The sequence below is a fragment of the Drosophila sulfurigaster genome, chromosome 2L (assembly GCF_023558435.1).
Source record: "Drosophila sulfurigaster albostrigata strain 15112-1811.04 chromosome 2L, ASM2355843v2, whole genome shotgun sequence".
In the NCBI taxonomy this organism is placed as follows: Eukaryota; Metazoa; Arthropoda; class Insecta; order Diptera; family Drosophilidae; genus Drosophila; species Drosophila sulfurigaster.
In genome coordinates this window covers 29,862,288-29,889,226 of record NC_084881.1, presented here as the reverse complement: position 1 = coordinate 29,889,226, position 26,939 = coordinate 29,862,288, and the positions used below count along the sequence as shown (strand labels likewise).

The window sequence follows — 26,939 nt, the reverse complement described above, 5'->3', positions numbered from 1 at the left end:
AACAACAACTAAAACTATATGGCCAAAATTAGTCATGTCCGAGTTGGAACAGCAAAAAGCAAGCGAATTTGTAGAGTAAAAGATCAGCTAGAAGACTGCTGAATGCTCTAACAGTTATAGAGAAGGAATTGTTAATTTTATATTTGAATTCAAATGAGTTGTAAGCTGACTCTAACAGTAAGAGAGGAGGAATTGTTCGAATTCAAATGAATTTTAAATAAGTAAACAGTACTGAAAGAATACTTGTTTTACATTACATTTTAATTGTGCAGAAAATGTCTTCAAATTTCAAATAATACTCTTGCAAAAACTGTGACAATTCAGTTCTAATGAAAGAGTTATATTGAAAAGACATCTCAGTTCTATTCAAAGCCATAGATTTCGCTCACTTTAATTCATGTTTTAGACTAAGAGAGAAACCTAAATGAAAACAAGCTGTAATTAGCATTTTATAAGTAGTTTTTTTCATTCATTTTAATTAACAATTCTTTAATTCTTTAAGTAGAATTGAATTGTTGCAGATTTCAAAGTAATTTCCATAGTTTCGCTCACTTCTTTTCACTGCAAACAATTGCTGCAAGAACTGTTTTCACTGCAGCAATTTAAGTATTGTGTTAAAGTGTTTTCATCACAGAAGAATGTTTGTTATTTTCTTGCTAATTTCAAGCCAACAATTCACTCTTTCTCTGTGGCACAAAAACAGAGTGTTTGATAGAAGAAACTACCCCATAGAACAGTCGAAAAAAACAAGCATATTGAAATACGAGTGAAAAAGACACGAAAACAACTTGGCAGCCATATTCTCCTCCGATTCATGCTCATTCTCAAAAACATTTTTGCCTTTGTCTTTGGCCGCAGAATGTGTTCACAGTATATGTGTGTGTGTTTGTACGTGTGTGGCTTATGACATCATGCCAACTTGTTGGAGAAGAATGAACGACACACAAGAAAAAAAAAGACCCAAAAGGCAGCTGCCAATACAATGAACGATGGATAAACTGAACTGCAGCTGGAGACAGAGTCAGAGCTGGGAGCTGGAATTGGGATTAGCAGTTGGATATTTGGTCAGCTAAACTGACATTTGAATGTGTTTTATAATAAATGCCAATTGACAGAGACTCGCAGCGAGTCTTTCACCTGGAAGCGATGGTTTTGCCATTTATGGAATTGGCCATCGATTTGGCTTGGCTGGCATTACGCAACGGGGAAACAGGACGGAACTATTATCGCCGTCTACCTCTATTTCTCTCTACTTACATCGTGTCTGTCGCCGTTTTCGGGCGGAAGCGCATTAGGCCAAAACAAATTCTACAGTTTACGACTGCGCCATTTGTTTTATGTGTTGCTATGTTTACAAGCCATTTGACCTTAGATGTTAGACGTTCGACGTTAGACGTCTGCCAGCCAACTCGAATTGAGTTAAAGTTTTTGGCACACAATTCTAGGCCGCAAATGGCCTTAAAAATTGGCCCAAAAAAAGAAAAACTGAAGCAGAAGCCGCAGGCAATTAGCTAAATGAAGTGTCATTTGTAGTTAATCATCATCGTGGTGATAATCATCATGATTGCCAGCATGGCTTTTGTCAACATTCGCATGTGGGCGACCTCATTCGGAGGTGTGTCCACAATGGAAAATCAATAAACAACGTTTTATCATATGCAAATAAAGCAAACCAATTTCCCCTCGCCTTATCTCTTTGACACTCTCCGTCGACCGACACATTATTTGTTTATATAGTAGACGCGACATTGATAATGCGGTGCCTCAGGGCACCAAATAAATATAGATAAACAATGCCGATAATCGGCGGAAAACTACATCAAAGTCCTACAACAAGTATTAGTTGTAGTTGACTGCCTCTCAAACCGTGCAGTGGCTGTCCAACTGCGTCTCATTAGGTTGCAAAACAGGCGCCGCGGAGCACGGAACGTGATCATCAACAAACCCAAAAAAAAGACGAACAATGAAACTACAACGAATGAAAAAGGGATCGTAAATTTAAACTAAATTATAATACACACTATCCATAACAGAGAAAGAAACAGAGAGAGAGAGAGAGAGGGACAAACGACACATTTCACATTTTCTAGATGTCTAAATGTCGGCATAAACATTTCACTCGACCACTTTTTTATGGCCTCGAGTGTCGAGTCGTAACAGAAAATTAACTGAAAAAAAAACAGGAGAAGAAAAACAGAAACAAAAGCAAAAACAATGTAAAGCGTGCGACATTGTGTAATGCGTAATGACAATGGGAAGGCGCAAAGGGGCGTGGTCAGGTTGGGTCGAAAAATAAAATAAGAGTTGCACTTAAAAAGCAATATCTAACGACACAGACCGAGAGAGAACGGAAAAAAGTGAGTCTTGTGCCCCAGGCGAAGGCGTAGACCGCTTGGGACGTGACAACAACACATGCTCAGGGAATTACTTAGAGAAATAACAGCGAGAGAAAGAGTAAGAGAGAGAGAGAGGGAGGGAGAGAGACCCTCAGGTAGTTTTCAGCGCAATTCGTGGAAGCAACTTAAGCGGCGATTAGAGCTGGCGCCAGACATCAGGAAGCAATCGACTCAAGGATGTGATTCCAGGATTCGTCAAATTGACTTCGCTGCGATTGCGATGGCGATGGCGATTGATTGCCACTGGAAAAGCAAACACAAAACACAAAACTGAGAAAGCAAAGCAAACGCAAAGTCAATTTGCAGCAATTAAAAACAATCAAGTGACAGTCACTCTTTGCAAAAAATTATTGTACCCGGTACCCATAGGGTAGAAGGGTATTATACACGCGATTTCTTGTACAATTTAGTTACGATCCGATAAAAACTGTAGAAGTAATTTAAGAAATACTTTTGTTTGGACAAAAACTGACAATTTGGTATATTTTGTACTCTATGGTATATTTTGCATGCATTACTATATCAATATACTAAAGATAGAATTCGGTATATATTTAGTATTTGTGTGGTATATTTTAAAATTAATACGGCACTATTTTGTCTTTATTGAAATATAGCATTCGGTATATTTATAGTATTTTTGCGGTATATTAGTTTTGTATATAGTGCATTTTGAATATAGTACTACATCAATATACCAAAGATATCGTTCTGTATATTTTCGGTATTTTGGAGGTATATTAATTTGGTATCAGGTATCTCACAGTCAAGCATATGTAGCTTTCTTGCTTGTTTTTACTATTGTTGTGCTCTCATGACAATTCCGTTGCCATTGACATTTGAACTGATGATTTGAACGACGCTGATTGAACTCGAAATAGAAATAGTTAGCTGCGATATAAAACGCAAAACAGATAGTTCCCCCCTCCCCCCTTTTTTACGCCTGACAGTTTGAGCAGCACTGTGTCATTGACGTGCTTTGAACGGGCTGTGGTGGGTGGGCAGTAGCAGCTAACTTGGCCAAAAGCGGCAGCTGGGACACACCTTGCACACTTAAACAGACATCACAACAAAAGGCGCTTTGTAAAGTCGATGTGGTTGCTGCTGTTGCTGTTGTTGTTGTTGAGCAACTACAGACAGCAACAGCAACAATGATAGAAAATATTGTGTATGCCTTTCGAATTGCAAATACGAAAACTGTAAACTGGTTTGAGTTGGCCCCCACCCCCTCCTGCCCCTTGCTGGCGCAGCTGTCAGTCAAAAAAGTGATTTGATTTTGATTATTTTTTGTACATTTTCAAGCTGTTGTTGTTGTTTTTGCTGTTGCTATTGCTTCGGCTGCCGTTGCTTGGCTAATTGACCTTTTGGCTGGCATAAAATTGAATCTGCGGTTAGTTTAGCTCGTTTTTCCATGCCATTGGCCAGCAACGTGAGTTGAACGAGCCGGAGGAGAGGGAGGAGCTGGAATTACATTGTATTTGTTATTTATTTTCAAATCTCGCATGATTGAAAATTGATTTTGATTTTGCTTTTGCTTTTTGCTAATTAAAATGAAAGTTTTTTCTTCGATTTGCCAAGTGAAATTGCCTATTGGCAATCAACGAGCAACAGAGTGAGAGAGGGAGAGATGATGGAAGAAAGAGAGGGGGAGAGATCGAGTGCAAAATTGTAAATTGTTTCGCCTGGCGGGCAGAATGCGAGCGAGAAATGCCAGCGAAATTGAGAAAATGTCATAGAAAGCAAATTGTTCGATGGCAGCACAAATTGGCAAAAGGCAAATTAAACTAATTGAAATGTGAAGTGCAGTCAATAAGTGCCACAATGATTTTCCCCCACTATATCAAGTGAAAACTCATTGAAAGTCAGCTCAAGAATTTTCAACCCATCAACGAGAGAAAAGGCAGCGAAACCAGTTGAAACTAACTCTCAACTGCAAGTAAAAGCTTTTAGTGCACAATTGTCACCTACTTGCTAAATTCTAGGACAAATAAAATAGCATTTTTAGTCATCGATTTCTAGATTAGTTTTTATTTCATATTTATAAAGTTTTCCTTCGCATTGTTGCAATTAATTTCATATTATAGAACTTGTTTACGAGTATTAATAGCATTATAATTGTACAGGTTTTTATTTATTAAAATGATTAGTGCAATTTATTTTTGCTTAGTATTTTTAGTATCTAGTATTTTTCGTTTAAATTTATAAAATTAAATTTATGTTTTTATTTAGTATTTTTAGTATTTATTAAATGATTATTGCAATTTATTTTTTTGGTATTTAGTGTTTTTTTATTGGTTTTCTATTTACTACAATGAATATCGCAATTTATTTTGTTGTAGTTAGTATTTTTAGTATCTAATATTTTGAGAATTCATTATTTTAAGTATTTAGTATTTTTATAAACTATCCTATATTTAGTATTTAGTGTGTTTACTATTTAGTATATTTCAGTGTTTTTTTCTTATGAATATTTGTATTTTTGTATTTAGTATTTTCCATAATTTGTTCTCTAACGCTTCTCGTGCTTGCAGTTTGAGATGCACTGTACATTAGCTTAGCACAGTTGTAGACTCACGCGTAATTTGCTTTTTTGTTGCTGTTGCTGTTTGTTTTTGATTACATAAGCATCAACTTTTTTGTGCTGTTGTGTTTTACAACTACAACTACAACAGCGACTACAACAATAAAATAACTTGTTCATTAAACACGAGAACTGCAAACACTTGAAGCGCGGCCCAAGTCAAATGTTTGTAAATAAAACTCGTTTAAAATATGAAAAAAACACATGATGATGGTGGTTGTTGTGGCTGTAGCTGCGGGCATGTAAATTTTTGTTAATAGCACAAGTTTTTCATCAGCAGACGATGAATAATAAATAAATAAGTAAGTAAACAATAAGCGATGCAAAAATAAAACTGACTGAAAAAAAACGGGCGAAAAGCAAATGCTAAGTTATCGCAACGATTTAATCACTCGACTCGAGCAGGAATTGCCTAATCATTGAAACAGGTTGAAGCCTGCTGCTGCTGCTGCAGATGCGAATATGTGTGGATGCCACAAAATGTGGCACATAAATCAACGCGCCAAGTATTAATTATAAGTCAAATGCCATTGCCATATGTTGAGAGAGGAGGCAAAGACAGACGCCCCCATGCTTTAGGGCTTCGAGTGAGCTGCCGCAAGACACTTGCAGCTGCTGCTGTTGCTACTGCAACGCGCAATGCGGTTGCCAGCATTGCGGTTGCAGCTGCTGCTGCGGCAAAAGTGGCATGAAAGTTTTCTGTGTTTTCTGTGCTTTTTTCTGGGTCAGCGACGCATTGGAAACAAACAAACAAACAAACCAACAAGCAAAGCAAAGACAACTAAAGCTGAGACTGAGAAGCTGTGGCAACAAAAGAAAAACAGCGGCAAAATGATTCTCCATTTGCGATAAGCAGCAGCAGCAGCGGCGACAGCTACGTGGCGTATGCGCAATGTGGCTAGCTTGGCCCACTAAAAGTGTGTGTGTGAGTGTGCAAATTATGATACACATGGCTCAGATTACAAACTCACACACATTTCTGTTAGAGAACTGGACAGTTCAAAGACCGAGTTGAGACTCGACGAGACTCGTTGAGTTGGCTAATACTTGGCTGCCAGTTGGCTGCTGCCTGCTGACGTGCTGTGCAAACTCTTCTCTGACCCAAATCGCGAGAGCACCGCATTCCACACGACAACGACGATGGCGACGAAAAAACCTGCAGCTTGCTGCAAACTGTGCAACTTGGCACTTGCAACCTGCCCCACAGCCATTTACCGCACGCCAAAGTATCGAATCACAGCTCAGATTATATTGAGCAAATCGAATAGAGCAAAAAAACTAAATAAACCAAACATAGAAACAGCAAAAACTTAAAGCCGACAGCCAATTATGTTAATTGATACTCAAATCCAAGACTTGGGCACACTCGAGAGCTGCTAATTAAGCGCGAAAAATATCTGCTATAAGTAAAAAGTCGAGGCAAATTAGTTTGTCAACAAACAAACAAACAGACAGTCGACAAGGTTTTTCAGTTTGGGCAACTTGGCGGAATTTTAGCTACTATTGATACAGCTGCTGCCAATTTAGGCCGCTCTATAGCAACATATAATAGATACAGATACCAAATAGAAAAAAAGAAGAAAAAAGTGCTAAAGGCAACACGCACACAGATAACGATACAATTTGCCAACTTTAATTGAGAAAGATAAGCGAAATATGTAAATAATAAATGAAAAGAGAAGAAATAACCAACTAATTAAATGATAAACTTGAAGAAATTATTGCAGACGATCGTCAAGTGAGATTAATAAACAAAGCAAACTGATTGAAAATAGAAGCCAATTTAAATAAGTAAAGAGTTTAAGGAATGTTCATTTATTTATAATAGATATAATTCAAATTAATGCTAACTTGTTAAATGAGCTTAATAAGCGAAGCAATTTGATTATAAAAGAAACTATTTGATTGTCAACTTTTTCATTTTTAATATAATTAAAATGAACACAATCTTTATACTACAAATATAGTATTACATTCAGAATATACCATAAAAAGCCAAATATACCATAAAAATATAAGAACAAAGTTTCATAAACTGAATAGAGCCATAAAAACAAAGCAATGATTAATGGGTTGAAATATGATTCTAATTAAAAACCAAAAACCGAAGCAAGAGATAGCAGCTTGTTTCGAATTTTACGACTCAATAAGTTTGTGTACATAAAAAAGTGTTTTAAAGATGATCGCAGCATAAAACAAGAACCAAAGGCAAATGTCATTGAACTGCTAAAGTTCTGGATTAAATAAGTTGTCTCGAACTAAGGAAAAGACACTTTGTGCGTAGAAGAAAACAAATGGCCAGAACACGACAGCGTGATCAATTGGCTCGTTTTGTGAATGATGTGAATAATGTGAATGTTGTTCCATAGGATCGTGTGTGAGAACGTTTTTTTTGCGATTATAAATTGCTAAGCGACAATTTTCAGCTACAACACGATTCTCAGAAGTCGTTGTTGTTGTGTTTTTTGGTTTTTCTTGATTCTAATTCGAATGCGAATATAAATTTATTTTTGTTGTTGTGTTTTTTTTTTGTTTCACTGCTCAATTTGGGTCAATAACATTTGGCAACTTCAATGCGTTGCCAGCAAAAAAAAAAAAAAAAAAAAAAGGCAGCCAAGGCGCCAAGTTCTGTGTAAAGGCCAACAACAGCAGCAGCAGCAACAAAAACAAAAACAATGACAGCCACAAAGTAATTGTAAAAAATAATTTACAGAAAATTTAGCTTTGGCTATTTTCATGTGCGGTTTGCAATCGGCAGCCAAATTGCGGCCAAGCTAAAATAAATTATACGGGAAGCACACATTATATGCATATATACATATATATAATCTGTATTAAGTTGAGTTTGGAATATTTGAAGCGAAAGTGTAGCGAATTTGTCAAGTTTGTTTTTGTTTCTCTCATTATGAATAATAAAGTGAAAATTTCAATAATAAAACGTCAAAATCATCAAGAGAATTTTTAGCTGTTTTTGTTTTGTTTATTGTTGTTGTTGAAAAGTGAAACAACTTTTACTTTTCGACGTACGCTGACAAAAGAGGCAGCTAAACAGCTTCAGATACAGATACAGATACTCAGATACAGAGATACAGATACAGAGATACAGAAATAAACACAAACTCGACTCGTTCAGTGACAAATTCTTTAGGCGAGTGAAACTTTGTGTAACTGTAACTCAGAGTCGATTTGCATGTGTATTTGTATGTGTGTGTGTTTGTGTGTCGAGATATTTCTGTAAACATTTCATAATTATTTCAACGTGCGTCTCTCTCTCGCTTTCTGATCTACATACAAACAAATAGAAATACGATAGTTGCGATAGTTACGATAGCGTGTTCCCAGAATCGAGAACACAACCTGAACTATTTCGCCATCAGAACTAAAACACTTTACACATATTTGTCAACTGTTGACAGTCGACGGACGGCGAGAGAAACTGTCGCAATTTTGGCAGCTCACAATTTGTCAATCTACAGCCAGAATAAAAAAACACACACACACTTTTCCAGCGTGAAAATGTGAAAATGATGTCTTATAAATAGGCACACAGCTGCCACCCGCCAGCAGTAAAATGTTTAATTAAGAATAAAAAACGCGAAACATTAACAAAAAACACAAAACTAATAAAGCGATAAAATAGAGGTCGCACTGTATAAATAAAAACGCGGCTGCTTATCGCTTTGGCCTCACACAAACACACAAAAATATTGTTTAAATAAGAAAGAGAAATTTGTTTTGGACAAAGAAATGGGAAATTAATGACCGAAGGTAGTTAGAATACAAGAATACTCTTTCTTGAGGTGATTAATAGAGTGTGGAAAGTTATCAACTCTTTTTTCTCATGATTCATAGAATAGATTTGTAAATATAACAAGAGAAACAACTGTTTGGAGTCATACGATATATTAGGAATTTAATCGTGATACGACTTCAGCAATTACTCATTTATTCTTATAGAATAATAACTAAAGTTTTTACGATTCTTGAAAATTTGGTTGCGATCAGATAGAAATTGTAAAAGTTATTTAAGAAATACTGACAATCTGGTATATTTTAAACTATGTGGTATATTTTGAATGTATTACTATATCGTTATACTAAATATAGCATTTGGTATATTTTTAGTAAATGTGGTATATTAATTTGTTAAATTTTAAAATGAATACACACTCCATGGTATATTTTGAATGTTGTAGTATATTAATATACTAAATATAGCCTTAGTTTCAGTGTGGTATATTAATTTGGTATATTTTAACATAAATACCGCTCAGTTTTTCTTTTAAATCAATTATGATCAATTAGATCATTTTTGAATAGAACAATTTTAAAATTTAAATTAATTATACATTTTTTATTCCGTTTGTTAGTTAACTTTAAATGGTATCACAAAGAAAATAACTTGCTTGACAAATCAGTATATCATATTTTACAAGCGAAACAATTGCTTGAGATCATACGATATAGTGGGAGAATTGAACTGTGATAGTCATTGATATAGCTCTTTGCTAGTCACCTTTACAGGGTATCACAAAGCGAGTTTATTATCGCGTGCGCTGTGCAATTTGACTGTGCAAATACAGCAAGAACACACAAAACACAATCCAAGACGAGTCCAAGGCGAACCTTTCAGCACAGATATGATATGATATTGTGTACAGTATATAGTATGTGAATATGATTCTTCTTTCGTATCAGCTCTCTTCGCTTATCTCTGCGCGTTGCTCCACTGATAAGTGATTGCATTTGTTGCCTCACTCTGAGCCACGTTAAGGTAGCTACTGCTAGTGTGTAAATTGACAACTCGTGTTGTACGCTTGCAACGGTTGCTTGCTTGTTTAATTAATAGCGCTTGTTTATAGACAGTCCTCCTCATCTTCCCTCCCTTTGGCTGCCACCTGAAGCCAGCCAAAATGTAGAAAGAATTGTTGTCATTGTCTTGACGTTTTCGTTTTTTTTTCATACGAGTATACGCAATTTCATTTCTTTTGCTTTGCAGGCGGCAACAATGCAGGCCGAGAGGCAACTGTTGTCACTGTCATTACACAACACAGCAACACACCAAAAGCAGCAACAACACCAACAACAACAACAACAAGAAATGACAAGCCTCTAGTCTGCAAATTGTTGTTGTTGGCAGCATCGGGTTGATTTTCATGCCGCATTGTCATCACATTTCTGAATGTATCCAACGAGTACTCGCACTCAAAAGTATTCATCCACAGTGGCTGCCATTGTCTGTGGACTTTGCGAGGCCTTCAAAATGGATGCGACAAACAACAAAACAACACACACGTGTGACAACAGAAGAAGACAGACTCGGGTAAGTCTCATTTACAATCATATTCATAGTGCACACGATTTGAAATATTTTGATGAAATCGGTTTGACAAATTGCACAAAACAAACAAACGTATGCACAAAAGCTGATGAAATCTAAATGAATGAACGAATTGTTCAATTATTGTATTTACTCAAAGTTCACTTTCAACATTTCTTCATTTCTTCAGAGTTTTCTATTGACATGCGAGAGAGTAATGTAATAAATGATCTTGAGTTATTTTTGGGTTATGCAATTGCAACTTCATTCATTGCTCATCAATTTCTCCAATTCTATTCGATAACTTTCACTCTTATCTCATATGTTGACAGATGATTCTTGAAATTGATTTTCCCTCTCTCTCGCTTATCTTTGCTACCTGAAGTTATCTTTAGCTATCGATCAGTTGAGCTTATCTGTGATCCTCTACCTACTCATATTGTGTATTTTTGTAGCGCATTCAGGTCTCGTCGTGTTGCCCTTCGCTTTGCTTTTAATCAGTCTGAGGCAATGCATAATAATCATCAGCATTATCATTGTCATTACTTTGAATGTGAGTATGTGCAGTGTGAGTGTGTTGAATACTCCCCAACATTCATTTTTATGTTCACAAAGCGGCAGGCATACAAAATGCGGACTGCAAACAGTCGACTGCAAAATGCATATCCGGTCGCTTCGGCAAGGAAGTGACGATGGAGGCGACGACTCTCTGGAGGAGTCAGAGTCGGAGTCAGGCATTGCCTCTGTCCATGAATCACTAACTAACTAACCAGAGACAGAGACAGAGGCAGACACAGCATTGTTGCCTCGTTTGGCTCTCGACTGTTCTCAGAGTTGAAAGAGGGAAGAAGAGAATTTCGAGGCGCATTAATCGCCAGCCATTATGCAAGACACGCGCCTGGGGCGGCAACTGGCAACTGGCGATGGCGATGGCGATGGCGACTTCGACTGCAATCCATATGTAGAGGAGGCAGCCCACAGTCTAGTGTATAGAGCTGCCTCGTTGCAGCTCACTCTATATGCCACACGTCGTTAGTTACATAGCTTCCTGACCATTTAAGGGCAGCCAAGCCAAAAACTACAACCACAACGACAACGTCGACAAAAAGCGAAAGCGTTTCCAAAGACCTTGGCGCGGGTTTTTCAACTTCTTGCGATGTGTTGCCCAGATGCAATATTATAGTACAACTCGCTCGAGTGCGCTTTTTTTCCTAACCTAAAGATACACTCAGCGAGTCGCAGCAGGAAGTCGAGTGTCCTCAAGTGGCATTAGTTGCAAACCTTGACATCAAAGTGGGCAACATCATAAATTTCCATTTCGATTTCCATTTCCCAGCCATGTGTTGTCGCGACCGCAAAGTCAGCTGAGTGTGGATGGAGTAGAGTCTAGAGTCGAGTAGGCGGCACACACATAAAGTATCTGACAGATACATGAACTGCCTGATAGCCGAAAAAGCGACTGAGGAATGTGTGGGCGAAACGAAAGGAAAATTCTACATGAAAAGCTGATGTATAAGTAAATATACATACGAGTATATCTAAAGTCAATGTCTCCCCACCTGCTGAGTAAATTGATTTGAGAGAGAGACGCACGCTTAAGAAGGTGTCGATAAGCGTTTGCCATTGAGGCCACAAAAGAATTGAAATTGGAATTGGAAATGCCAATTAAAGCGGAATTGGAGCGTGCGATCAAAGCGCAGAGAGAAAAAGAAAGAATACTTGTAATAATTCTAGCCAAAAGTCGTAAGTTGAAAATTGCCCAGGCGAAAGTTGGCATCGCAGATTGAGGAAGGAGAGGGAAAGAGAGAGGGGGAGGAGGAAGTGGAAGCAGTAGTAAAATTGCGTAGGTAAAAGAATCATAATGGGCGCATAATGATGATGAATGTGTAATCTTCATAATGATCAGAAGAGCCACAGCGAAATGATGATTGCAGCGCTTTCGCTGAGTGTGGATGGTATGAGTGTGTGTGTGTGTGTGGAACCTATGTGGAGAGTCTGCCGCAAAGTGATTTATGCGATTTATGTCAATGCCTCTGTGTGCCGCATTTATATTCTGTATTTCTATCTCTTTATTTTCTTCGGCATTTTTTTTTTGTGTGTTGGTTTCCAATCACTTTTGTTGCTGCCTTACAAATTGCCTGAAAATTCTTTTGTGCGTATGCGTATGCGTGTGTGTGAAAGGTCACACTTAAGTAGGTAGCTAAAAAGAGCACAGCCAGAGGGAGAGCGAAAGAGAGAGCGAACACTTTAAATTACAAATACTTGTGTGTTATCAGTCAAGCGTTTGAAATGGTTGTTGCTTTTATTTAAATGAGGCAACTCCACTCCACAACCGCAACAGCAGCATTTTTTATGTAAATTACTATAAAAATTGGTATTAAAAAAGCGACGCGCGGTTCATTGATAACACAAACCTTGCATTAAATGGCTTAGTAATACAGTTTGGAAGTCAGCAGTGGCTGCCAAACTGCGACTCAAATTCTGGGTGTTTCGCTTTTTTTGGTCATCGCCCACGTCAGTGGCTCGAGAACTGTAACACGTTTGTGACTAAGCCAGGGAGAGAGAGACAGAACAACAGCAAGACGCCAATTACAACGCCCAAATTGCATTTAATTAATGAAAATGTATCGCCAAACACATCCCACACACATTTGTACACCTAGAAGAAGCAGAACTCACCTCTCTGTGATTGTTGTTGTTGTTATTGTTGTTGATGTTGTTGTGGTTATTATGGTGATACTGCTGACTGTTGTTGTTATTGTTGTTGCTGCTGCTGTTGTGTTGTTGCGCTGCCGCTGCGGCGGCTGCTGCTGCTGCTGAGCTCGAGCCCGACGACGACATTCGCGATCCGGGCAGATCGCGCCACCTTAACACCCCCATGACCGCCTGACGCACCCAACGCCGTTCAGCGCCTTCGCTGTAAAATGCCACCTTCGCTTGTTGTTCTGCTTCTGCTTCTTCTTCTTCTTCTTGCGTTTGCAAGCAGTTTCTCTGTTTCTCTGCTCTTGTTGTGGTTGCTGTCTAGGCTGACTGCATTGATCGATAGAAGGAAGAGGGAGACGGAGACGGAGGAGGGAGACAGCTGCCAGTTGCTCTTGTTATTGTTGTGGGCGGCATGCAATTCAAACTGTAGCCGCAGCCGTTGAGCTAATTGTTATAATTTGGTAAAGTCGTTTTTCTTCTCTTCAAAATTATTATGACTTTTGTTGTTGTTGTTGCATGACTGTATATTTTGTATTTTTTTGCGTTTTCTTTGCACGTCGTTCGACTCGTTTGACGAGTTATTTGTGTTGCTTTTTTTGCTGCTGCCTTTTTATTTTTTTTTTGGTTATTTTGTGTGAGTTAGCCAATGGCTGTCAAACTGTAACGGGCCGCTGACGCGACTTTCCAAGCGTCAAAGCTGAGCTTTTTATGCAAATAATACTCGCACTGCGCAAATTTCTAAGCAAATATTTTCACTTAACTCAAACACTCACACATACGTGCACGACACACACACACACAATCTCACGTACAATTCACAGACGAAATGATGTTTTATTTTGGTCAGGCGAATGCACCTCCAAAAGAGTTGCAATGCGAGTGAACGAGAGAGTGAGACACAAAAAACACACGCACAAAATTATATTTTTAAATTTGTAATTTGTTGCATGGAGTGCAACTGCATCTGTGCATTTGGTTTTGATTTGGAATTTATAAATAACTCGCGTGCGTTTTTCTGTTTGCTGTTTTGAATTTGTAACGAACAACGAACCGACTACGACGACGACGACGTCGACGATGCTCTGACGAAGTCTGCTTCTGCTTCTGCTTCTCTGCTGCTGCTGCAGTCCGACAATAAACGAAACACAACCGAACCGGAGCGCACGTCTGCTTCGTATGCTGGCTCCGTTAACAGAGCTGCCCTAACAGCGTGCGACGTTAACAGCGGCACACGCATGTTAGCGCTCTCCGAGAGAGAGTTGCTGCTCTGTTACTGTTCAACAGTTCATGCGAGCATAACAGCCAGTTACAGCGACTGTTGTTGAACAGCCGAAGAGCGCCAGCATGTAACAGCACACTGTTATATCTGTTAAGATATGGAGTTGCGTGCGCTAGAGTGAGACAAACGTAGGCAGCGCGCGAAAAACGTAAATTTCAAATTGAGATTTGTCAAGGGAATTCTCGAGTTTCGCTTATTAAATTGTTTTATAACTTTTTACAAAGAAACTACGCACTTTTTTACCCTGCTCGCAGATGCTACGATAAGAGGCAACGTATTAATGATTCAGCAACGGAATACGCCCGCAAAAGTGTGATAAAAGAGTGGGAAATATATTTTTGGGTTCCACATAAATAAAACTATTTATACCGAGTATAGAGATGTGGCAGATTTATGCGCTAGACCCACTTGACCTTCACATTTAAGCTATAAAACGAGTCGAATTTGAAAATTTCAACTAAAGAAATGCAACAATCGAAAGAACAAAAGCAATGAAATTAAATGGTTCACACAAAAACAACGCGTTGCACACGTTTCTAGTTCTTGGTGCGCTTTTTGTTTATAAATAAATAACGAAATGGGGGCGTGGGAGGCGTGGCCCTAAGCTGAGTAACAAGCTTCATCACGCCCGCATTGAAACACAGCCCCAAAAAACAAAGCAACCCAGCTTTAAAATTAGTTGTAAACTAAAGAGTTAGAAGAAGAAATTGTTGTTGTCGACGTTGCTGTTGTTGTTGGTGTTGTTGTTGCTGCTGTCAGACAGACGGCAATCAACAACGAAGCCAGCGAAGCAGCAACTTGGCAAACAACAGAGCCAAACCTCAGTTGAGCGGAGGGAGTCAGGTAAAGCCAGGAGAGGGGCAGCGGAGGAGGGGGAGCGGGGAAAGAGGAGCCGCAATGTGGCCCTGAAGCGCCTTGGGGCCAACGTCAGCGTCGACGTCAGCGTCAAAACCACAAAAAAAGTGCCAGCGACTGAAATCAACAGGCAAAAAGCAAAAAGCGAATGGACAAAGCAAAGAAAATAGTTTAAAGTTGCATTGTTTCTATGCAGGTGCCAACAAAATCGAGATGGGTAGCGAGGGGGAATTAAAAAAGCCGCAAGTGAAGCAAAAGTTCGGCTAATAACGGCAAAAGATTTCCCAAACTTGGCAACAAACGAGACGAAACGAAACGAGACGAGATGAGATGAGACTAGAAGACATGCAACAACCGGAAAATAATTATAAATTTTACAAGTGCAACACGTGCAAAGAGCGAGAGAGAGAGAGAGATGTAGGTAGAGCGAGAGAGAGAACTATGCCAGGTAGATCATAGAAGAAGCCTTGGGAGTTGCTTTATCTCTGGCTGCCATCTGTAGCCGAGGGGACTTGGATTCCGTGTAGGCAGCGCTATAGATAAAAATCACACACTCCACACACAGGTGTGTGTGTCTGTGTGTGTGCAGCTCATTCTGATGCAAAAACTGCACTGAGAGAAAAAGTGAGTTAGGAATATTGCTTCTAAGAAAAAACTGTTTTGATTCAACAACAATTTAATCTACATTCGAAACCGCAACAAGAAATGTATAATGAATTCTGTTCTATATTTATTATGTAATGCATATTTTATTGATTTTCATTTGTTGGAATTTACAATTATTCATAAAAGTATATTTTATTGAATTTCATGCTGGTATTTACCCACAGAACTTTATTTACTAAACTTATTTCTTTCTATTTGTGGTTTGGAAGCAACATTTATTTATTTATTTAGAAATAAAGCAAATGAAAATGAATCAAAACATATTTATACAACCTAATTAGTATATTAAGTATATTAAATAGCTGTACACCTAATATTAATAAAGTTTTTTTTTCATTTTCATTTGCTTCATTTCAAACTAAGTAAATTGAATGAGATTAAATTTGAAATGAAACATAACTTAACAATTAAAGAATTACTTTTTGCAATATTATCAGTTATTTCCTGTTCTAAATTGAGTCAACAAAACTTTATTATCTATTTTGTTTTTTTATTTTCTTTATTTAATCGGTATTGTAAATACCAAATGAAACCACAAAAGCTTTGCAATTTTGGATTGAAGATTAAATACATTTTATCTGCAATTTATTCTTAGGAACTGCTTTCAAAGTTATGAGTCGAGTTTTTTTAGTTGAATACAACTTTCCGTTGTAGGAATAAAGATTAAAGCACGCCAAGGCCTTGAAATTCAGTTTGTGAATTTGTTCGCCATGAATAAAGAACGCAATCTTTTTCGCTCAGTGTAAGAACAGAGCATAGAGAACTTCTCGATTCGCGTCGACTGTGGGAGTTGCTTTGCTCGCTGGTGTGTTGATGATCCAAGAGACACAGAGACAGAGAGACAGAGACGTCGTTGCGGCTGACGACCATGGCAATTAACAACTTCAACGTTCGTTGCATGCCCCCCGTTTGCGCAGCTGCCTCACCTGCCCCCTCTTCTCTATCTCTGTCTCTGCTTCACAGCAGACAAATTGCATGCGGCCCATTGAAATACACACAAACATACACATGTGTGTATGTGTGTGTGTGTTGCATGTGGCAGCTTCTAATGTGGCACTTGGACTGGGCGATAATGTGGCAGCAGCAGCGTGAAAAATATGCAAGAAAAACGCGCGCAGAAAAAAGCCAAAATGAAATGCTCAACTTGAATTTGTATTTGAGTAGAAGGAGGGAAGAGGAAGGGGAGGGGAAGGAGGGAAGCACTGCAAAGTGCGGCATAAATTTTAGCAGCTTTGCGGCAGACAATGAAAAACCTCAGCGGCGGCCTGTTTCCGGCTGCAAGCGAATCCCCAAGATACACAAAAAAAGCAAAAGATACAAATGTATCTGCGAGTGTGTGTGGGCCACATTTAAATGGACGGCGGCTTAATTAGGCGTCCCAACTTAACAGCAGCAGCTCTGCGGGAAGTGGTGCCAAATATAGGGGCAGCAACTTAGGGAGGAAGGGGGTGTGGCAGAGAGAGAGAGATTCAAAAGGAGGCAGCAAGGATACGCGGCAGATGCCAACACACACTTGATTAGCCCGAAAGTATGCAATGGCCATTGGCGCGTGCAGCAATGCGGCAAAAGCAAAGCTCCTGCCACGCGCTGTGGCATGCAACACAGATTTAGAAAGAACTGCGTACAGTTTGACAAGTACTGGACTACTGAAATTCAATTTAGCGACTTGGACAAACATATAATTTTTGTTTAATTTTGCAAAAAGGAGCAGCTAAACGTCGCATGCCTCTTTTCACGTTGCAACTTGCAACTGCAACCTAGTTTGCGTCGCTTGGCATCGACTTCTTCTTTCTTAGCCCGCATAAAAGTTTTAAAAGGCAGCAGCGTCATTCGGGTTAAGCGAGGAGTTGCTTGCTTGCCCAGGCCCGCATATTGTTGCAAGTGGCAGCAACAGCAAAAGCAACAGCAGCAAGGGGCAAGGAGCACGAAAGTGCAAACACAAGGAGGCAAGACCCGGGCAGCGTTGCAAGCGCCTTTGATGGCAAAGTTTGCATCGAAATTTCTTGAGAAAACTAAATTAAAATTTGAAAAGAGGTTGCCAAGTGGCTGCAGCGCAATACAAAGCAAGCGAGATGGGGAGAGAGTGTGAAAGAGAAGGCTTGCTGGTGTTGAAGTGGTTTCAATGCTGAATCGAGTGGCGGCTGCCTCAACAAATGCAATTATCAAGTGGATTATGTGTTAATGGGTTTACATAAGTAGCACAGAAAATAATAGAATTGCTTACAATAACGCCAAAATCTTAGAAAACTGACTCTTACACTTATAAAACAAACAACTACGTTTAATTTATCAGCTAACTATACATAAATTTATTATTAGCGCCAGCTGGCGTTAGTTGTGGCTACTATGCATGTCGGATCGCCCTCTAGTAACAGCTAAAGCAACTAACTGTGTGGCGCTAACTATTGCTAGTTGAGCTTACTACACTTTTCAAATGAGTAGCGCCAGCTAGCGGTAGTTGTCGTTGCGCGTCATATCACGACGCCCTCTACTTGCAGCATAAGCAACTAACTGTGTGGCGCTAACTATTGCTAGTTTAGCTTACTACATTCAGTAAGTTTGTAGCGTCATCTAGTAGCAGCTGAAGCAACTAACTGTGTGGCGCTAACTATTGCTAGTAGAGCTTACTACACAAATGAGTAGCGCCAGCTAGCGGTAGTTGTTGCTGCGCGTTATATCACGACGCCCTCTACTTGCAGCATAAGCAACTAACTGCGTGGCGCTAACTATTGTCAGTTCGGCTAACTACACACTTCAAGTGAGTAGCGCCATCTAGTGGCAGCTGAGCTTACTATGTATGTCATCTACAAGCAGTGGTCTAAAGCAGTGTACTGCTCAACTACTTTAAGCACTGCTTGGGCTGTGCACTGCTTTTGTTCAGTGCTTGGCGCGCTCTATTGCCCGCGGGCGGTATTAAAAGCGCCTGCTCAGTGTCGACGCGCTGTCAAATTGCAACTGAAAAAGCGCAACTAATTTGTGAGGTGGAATTGAAATTGAAATTTATTAATCAAAAATAGTGGGGCAAGTAAAGGCTGTTCCGCTAGGCTGTTTGTTGGCCCAGCCACACCCATCAGCTGCCAAGCAGCTGAAATTGGCCATAAAAAAAACTAAAATGTAAAACTCCCAGAGGAGACAACAAAGACAACTCGCGTAATCCCTGGCAATTCAGCAATAGCATGACACCCGCACACACAAACACATACACACACACACACATGCAGCTGTATGACAATAATGCGTATTTCTATTAGAGACCACAACAAAGCGCAGATTATGTCAAATTATACAGATGTTTTTAAAGGTGTGCTGAAGTTGTAGAAGAGATAAAGATAGAGAGATGGAAAGAGAGGGGGCAAGGGTCGTCTGTGGGGGGTGCGAATAACAGACTTGTGGCAATTTGCCGCCTGCATTCCATATGAGCATTGTTGTCGCAGTTCTTCTCGTTCTCGTTGTTGTTGTTGTTGTTGTTATCGCTTTGTTGTCCTAGTTGCCCATTTTTATGACAGAGGGAGTCGAAGAGGGGGGGGACAGTAAAAATGTTAACGACTCTTGGCTGCAAGTTGCGATTTTATGGGTCAGCCGCAGCATAAGGGATGTTCTTCTGTGTTGTGTGGCGTGTGTCGTGCCACAACTTGTGGCACATTGTGTCAGGTCAGTGGATAGAGAGACGAACTGCAACTCACCTGTGAGAAGTAGGCTGGGAGCACACAGCGTTGATCATCGAGACGCGAGCACTGCACTCTCTCCAGCAGCTCGAAGAGATCCTGTGTGGCGCCTCGCAATCGTTCCGGACTGTGGGTGACGCTGCCACCGACTGTTTGTGCCGATTGTTGCTTCTGGTTGTTGCCCGCCATGAAGGCATGCTGGCGTCTATGGAAGAGAGAAAGAAAGAGAAGACAGGAAACTGTTTAATAATAGTGCACGCAAAAAACTAATCACAAACTGCAAACTGCAAACTTTAGAGTTGTGTGTGCGCAGCCAAGCTGAGCAGGCAAAAGAAAAAGAAGTCAAGTGAAGTCAAAGCACTTGGCAATGTCACAGCTCTTGGACTTGGCGTTTTGGTCATGCAATCTCTTCATGCTTCAGCGCCAACTACAACAAGAACTGCGATTCCACAATCCCAACTTGCATTCAATTGACTGCGCAAACTCAAGTGGTTTCTACCTAAGGGTAAAGCCAGGCCCTTGAGGAAGAGGAGAAGGGGGAAACGAAGAAGCAGAGAGTGCCACTAGAACGCTGTTAACTTGGGCCACAGCTGCGGAGCAGTCAAGATCACACACAGAGTGAGAGGGAAAGAAATGGGAGTGCAGAGGGGGGAGCAAGGGTTGACAGCGAGCTGTGAATAGAAGCTTGACATCGACAGAAAAGCTAAGCACAGCGTTTAACTAAAGAAAGCGACAGGAGTTGAGAAAACAAAGCAAAGTGCTGCATACGCAAAAGGGAGGAAAATGCTGAAAAATGTTGTACTCTATAAGGTAAACAAAGGAAAAGGTAGAGAACTAGAGAAGTGAAATATAGTGGAGTATTTTATAAGGAAAAGAATCCGAAACAAAAGAGTTAAGTAAATGATATTACATAATGTGGAGAAGAGTTATTTAGAGTCAAAGAACTTCGAATAAGATGTTAAAAGAATAGAAAAGTTATAAGAACTAAAACATAAAGGTTAAAATTCATAGAATATTAGGATTTCAAGGTTGGACAATCTACATTTTTTAGTACATATTCAATCTTGATTCAAGATTTGAATCTTTGTTTTTTCTTTCTGTATATGTATTTTTTTAGTTCTTATAACTTTTCTATAAGGAGAATTTTTCCTAAAGTATCTTATGTATGAAACATTAGGAAAGGAATATCTTATGCCTAAAATTCTAGCAAAAGAAACTATTTTAAAGAAATATTTTAAATGAACACTTTAAGAAAATCTCTTATCTTCAAAAATGCCTTTCTATTCAAAATAATTCACAAAATATGTTTACTCAGTCTGCTACTTTTCAAAATAGTTAAGCAAAATCAGTTTACTCATTGTTATTCATTGTTACTAAAATGAATAACGATCACAATGAGCAAACTTGAGGCTTAGAAATTGTAAAGAATTGAAAATGAAAAGTGTGCAAAATAGTTGCCATTGATGATCTCGTAGAGAAGTGAAGAGAACTTTCCTATAAGTTGCCACTACAATTGCCAAAAGGAGAAGTGCACTTGAGAAAAGGATTCGGATAGTTGCCTTTCGCTTTTTAGTGTTTCGCTTTTTGCTCTCCGCTTTTCCTTGAGCTGTCAGGAAATGTCGAGAACTGAACTGAGCTGAGGGAGAAATGCACGGAGTTCAAGAGTGAAGCATTTCTCAACTTTTTAAGTTGCTCTCACGCATCAGAGAACACAGCAACAACAACAGCAACAAGGAGAACAAGAATTATGAGTGCCTCTTGAATATTTCAGTAATTTTTGCAGCATTTGTATTTTTGTTTTTTTGCTCTCCATGTTTATTGTCACTTGTGCAATGTTTTTTGCGCTCATTTGAATGCGAGTTGTGTGTGTTGAAGTCTGCTCTCAGATGTTTCCTTTTTCGGTTTTTTTGGTTGCTGAAGTTTCGTCGCAGCCGTTGCCACTTTTGTTGACACACAAAAAGCAACAAACGCCTCAAAAAGAACACACAGAGCAAATCAGCAAAGAGATGAGGAGAGTGGGAGGGGGAGTGAGGAGAGGGAAAGAGGGAACTTCAGAGGAGACCTCAAAGCGACCTCAGTTGGCCCAAAGGAGCACATCACATGCTCGAAGAGGATGTCGTAGTTGTTCCAGTTGTTGTTGACATTGTTGTTGCTGTTGTTGTTGATGTTGCTGTTGTTGTTGTTGTTAGGTGTGTGCAGCTGCTGCTGCTGCTGCTGCTGCTCCACATTCTCCCAAAGACAATAAAAACAGCACGAATATTGTCAGCAGTTGCCTCTGAGTTGTTGTTGTTGTTGTTATTCTAGCTGCACATGGAGCTGCTTCTGCTCCTGCTTCTTCTTCTGCTCTGCTCCTCCTTCGACGGCCATAAATTAACACCTCTAGAGAGAACTGAAGCATGAAGATGCCTGCCGAAGAAGTAGAAGAAGAAGCAGAAGCGGGACAAGGATGCTTGGCATACATAAAAATCATAAAATGATGACATTTATGCGAGAAGGATATCAAAAACAAGACAACAACATGCAACGTGCAACGTGCAACGTGCAACGCCACTCAGTTGCCTCATCACAACTCAGCTCATGATCGCTTGAAACAACAACAAAGTCAAAAGTAGAAGAAGCAGAGCAGCGAGTGTTGATAGTTTGAAGTGCGTGCCACAAAGTGGCAGAGAAAGTGGATTGCTGCAACCCGTTGTCTCGTAATACGAGAACTACAAAGTAGTTGCAACATGGAGGGGGAGGAAGAGTGAGGAGAGAGTAGGTAGTAGGAATCGGAAGTTAGAATACTAATAAAAGGAATAAAAATCGCAGCTGTCAGTCATACTTTCAGATCGATATTCAAGTCACATAGATATGAAATATTCTAATCTTTTGACTAAACAAAATCTGTTCAAAAAAGCAATTGAAATTTTAAATGTAAACTCTGATTTAAATTTTGAAAGATCAAAACTAATAATTCAACTGAACAGTTCAAATTTAGTTTTTAAACTCTAAAACTATTCAAAAATGTAACAGAAATTCTTTACAATGATTTATATCTTTCAATATTTCTTTAAACATCTAAGCTAAAAAGTCAACTTATAGACTTCAATGTTGTTTAATTCAAATTCAGTTTTTAAACTCTATACAAAATAAGTTTACAATTCAATTGAAATAACGCAATTATTGATATGAAATATTCTAAACTCTTGACTAAACAAAAACTATTCAACATTTTTAATACCAAATTCAGAATATTGATTTAAGTCATTAAAGATTAAAGCGAAAAATTCAACTGAGCTACTTCAGCATTGTAAAATTCGAATTCATACTTAAAACTCTATCTCAAAACTGTTTAAAATTCAATTGAAATAACTGAACTAAGCTACAACTTCATTTGACTTTTTTCTAAATCAATAAAATCGTTTTATATTTCACTAAAAACTATCAAAGTTGTTGGCTGCATATTAATATGCAACTAAAGCATAGAAAAAACTCTCAACCTTGTTCATAAACAAACATTCAATACAACTTGTTTTGAATTGAAAACAATTCAATCAACTGCAGCGTTTCGTGTTTCAATCTGCATAAAACACAAATATTTGTTGATAACATGTTTTGGTTTCTCTCTCACTAAATTGCTCATAAAACATAAAACAGGGATTGGAATGACTTCCTTTAGCTAAACATAAAACATAATTTAATCTACCAAAAGATATCAAATTTCGAATGAAATGCAAATTTCAGTGGGGAATTTTAACACTTGTAAATGCATTGGAAATAGATTTTAACTTTAATAACTTCGTTTCATATTTCGAGCTATAATAACAAATATTTGTTAGTTGGAAAATCGAATGAATTTATGGATTTTTTGTAACAGCATCAGCAAAGGAACTCGACGTAGTTTTTGGCTGATCAAATTACGAGCAAAACATTTTATTGCATTTTTATGACAATTTTTCACATGAATTGACAGGGAAAAATGCGCTTCAACTTCAGATTTAGATTCAGCTTCAGGCGGGGCGACAAAGTCCGCATAGAAATGAAAATTGAAATAGAAATAAAATCAGAATCGGAATCAGAATCGAAGCGGAGTTTGGAAGCTGAGCATAAAAATGAATGAATGTCCCTAACATGCAATAAAAATCAGAGAAATATGTGTGTGTGTGTGACAACAACAGGATGAATACATGACAACCGAAGGCATCCTTACAAGGGGGGAGAGGAAAGGGAACGGGGACAGCTGAAAAGTCAGCAGGCGTGGAAAGGGAACATTCAGCAGCGGGCATCAATTGCATTTGCTGTCGCAGTTGCCACCCACAAAAAAAACATTCCGTTTCCGGTTGCAAATGTTCTTGCAGCAGTTACCGTTGCGCCTGCGTCTGTGGCATGCCACAAAGCATTGTTCCACTTCATTCCCCCTCCCTACTACGCCCACTTCATTAAAAGCTATTACGAGCTAAACAAAGCGTTAATATTTCCTTAGCTCAGTTCTCAGCTCGCTTATTTCTCTTTTCCACACCAAAAACTGTTCATTAAATGCAAATTTATGTCACCCACCCAACCTCAACCCCCTCCTACCTCCTCTCTCCCCTTTTCCTTCCTCCCCCCTGCCTTAACTCATTTGGCATGCGCGGCGCATTGCGCGTGTTTTAAAGTTTTGCCGCCGAGTTCAGAGTGGAAAATGTTTACTAATGAAAGAAAAACAATTACAACAACAACAGCTAAGAGGGGCGTGTTGACAGTCGGGAAAAGGAGTGAAAGAAGATATATGACCTGCTTCGCTGCACTTAATCACAGCCCCAACCAAGCAACCAAGCAACAAACCAAACGGACGGAGACAGGCGGCAAGTGTTTCACTTAGAATACGCCGAAAAAATACGAATGTATTTCATAGAACTCAAGAAAAGTCGAAGGGGGAAATACTCTCTCTCAAAGAAAGTATCTAAAATGAATTATTATTATTATTAAGCGAATACTTTCAATCTCTCAAAGAATGTATAAAAAATGATTTATTATTATTATCATAAAAACCTTTCAAAGAAAGTGCCAAATATGAATTATTATTATTATTTTTAAAACCCGCTTAATATCTTAAATATCTTTCAAAGAAAGTATCAAAAATGTTTAACTATTATAATTATCAAGAAAATACTTGGAAAAATCTATTATTAAATTTTGGTTTCATAGAAAGCATTGAAATTTGGATTTATATTTATTTTATTTAGCATTACAGTTTATTCCTTTTACAAATGTATTAAAAATGTAATCGATTCTATTTTGTTTTTTCTTTTAGTTATTGCTGAAAGTGGGATTATAAAATGTGGAATAACTTTGATATACAACAATTACAATAATAACTAAAGAAAGGTAAGTTCTTCTTCTAAATATAGTATATCTTAAATACTGGAATATCTTTAAAATGTGGCACATACAAGTTAGTTGAGAACTTGATTAAAATTGCTAAAACCCTTTCTTAATTGAACAGACTAAAGTATTTAATTTGACAGTAATTTGTTATAGACTATAATTTCAATTTCGTAAACTCTACTTTTTAATGTTCCCTACACAACCGATGACAAAATCAAGCGACTCTCAGCCATGAAGTAAGAGCCTGAGACTTGAGTTGGGTTTTTTGTTGTGCAAGATTCTGTTTGGGTTTCTGTTTGGGTGTTTTTCGAGTTTGGGTTTCTCGCTTGGCTTTTTGGATATCCGCTGTGTGGTTACGTGGGAAAACACTTGTCGCAGCCTGAGAAAGAGAAGCAGAGGCAGAAGCAGATGGAGCAGATTTTGATAGAGAATCAAGTTCTCTTTTCAGTCTTTCTCTGTGTAGTTTTCAGTTCTCAGTTCTCAGTTGTCGCTGCTCCCTGGGCGCTAATTAGTGAGTCAAGTGAGTTTTCCCAGTGAGAAATTACAGGAAATGTCCAGGCAGGCAGGCAGACAACAAATCAAGTCCCAAAGGACAAAGGCGACACACACGCAGAGAAAGAGACAGGCAGAGAAAGAGAGAGAGAGAGCTAATGGGTCAGCTTTGAGTTTTTGAGTTTCAGTGGAAACTGGAGCACAAAACTGATAATATCGCCTAGCACACATAGCAAGGACATAGAAAGGACTCGCACCGACTGCAGTGCGATGCACTTTTCGATAAGCTAAAAACACAAACTGGACAGACGAAGGAAGGGAAGGGACAAAGGACAAAGGAGAAAGGAGAGCGAAATAGGGGCACATGTAAAAGGATATGCCAGCGACAAAAGTCACAATCAGACCGAGAAATGTAGAGAAAGGGAGAGGGAGAGAGGTCGCCGGGGTGTCCTGGCCTGGCCTGCCCTGGTCTAGGTCGTAATTAATAGCATAATTGTAGCCGCAGGATATATGTGAACAATTTATACGAAAAGTACGTGAAAATGACGCCAGTTACAAGAGCTAAATCCTCGAGTCAATAACCGAGCGTGAGCGTCATTTATGATGAATGATGATGGCAGGACATTCAGAGAGAGTTGAGAAAGTCGCCTTGCGGAAGTGAAGCAACTGAAGGAAGCAATAAAAGAAGCAAAAGGGCGGATTAAAGAAAGAAACTCAGCTAAGCTGGAAATGGGAAATGGGAAATGGGGTGGCATTATCCTTAAGAACAGGAACAAGATGCAACAAAGGGGAAAGAAGTCGCGACGCGCACCGCGTGAATTGTCATTAAAATTAGTTGCAAGTCTTGGACGCGGCATTCAGATTGAGATTCGGATTCAGATTCAGATTCGGTTTTCAACGATTTCGATTCGCATTCGCGTGAAAGTTTTTCTCATTTCCGCCAGCGGAAAAACTTGTCCCTGCCCATTTCCCTATTGTGTCTGTGTCTGTCGAAGGACTTGTCTTCAAGGGTTGCAAAACGGGTTTCTCATGAAAATGCAACACGTTCCACTCCTAGAAGACGCTTCTTGAGATGATGTCAGCCAGGTACAGGCAACGCTTTTCCGCTTTCCTCGCTTTCCTTTCGCCCGCTCGTAAATTAGCCACAAATTTGCCGTAAAAGTTGAGGCTGTCAAGGCTTTTTTCCTATTTTATTGGTTGGCTATTTGCATAATTTTCATTTCCCTACTTCTATTCCTTTTTTTTGGGTTAAAATTACACAATTTTCGTGGCGATTTTCCAACATCTTTTATTGATAACCCCAAGAAAGAAGGAACTTGTTTCTGCTGCTGACAAGCTGTAAAATTTATAGCGTCACAGCTTCTTAGTTGATCGATCGAAGGAAAGTGGCCGCATTTACTCGTAAAGTGAAAGTGAGACCAGAAGGAGGAGTTTTCCCCTTTCCCCTTTGGGCAGCTGCGCTGTGGTCAGTGAAAAACATGGGAAAAACAATCAGCAACTGATGCTGATTGCCGCCAGGCAGATTAGCTGAAAATGTGATTTAGTTCTTCTTCATCTTCATCTTCTTTTGCCCTGCAACCTTTTCTCAACCTAAGCAAGAACTGGGTGAGAGGTGAAAGTGTTGGATGGATGAATG

General features: G+C 39.0%; 1 protein-coding gene across 5 annotated transcripts in view; it reads right to left on the bottom strand.

Annotated features, from left to right (window-relative positions):
• The window catches only part of LOC133850954 (rap1 GTPase-activating protein 1), a 102,927-nt gene that overhangs the window by 24,863 nt on the left and 51,125 nt on the right, over window positions 1–26,939 (bottom strand). For 4 of the 5 annotated variants that reach the window (XM_062287223.1, XM_062287222.1, XM_062287221.1 and 1 more), the window contains one exon: window positions 19,484–19,670. In XM_062287223.1, coding sequence (XP_062143207.1) covers window positions 19,484–19,670 — 187 coding nt within the window. Of the gene's footprint in view, window positions 1–12,976; window positions 14,164–19,483; window positions 19,671–26,939 lie in introns of those variants that run through there. The other variant, XM_062287225.1, reaches the window with a different exon arrangement.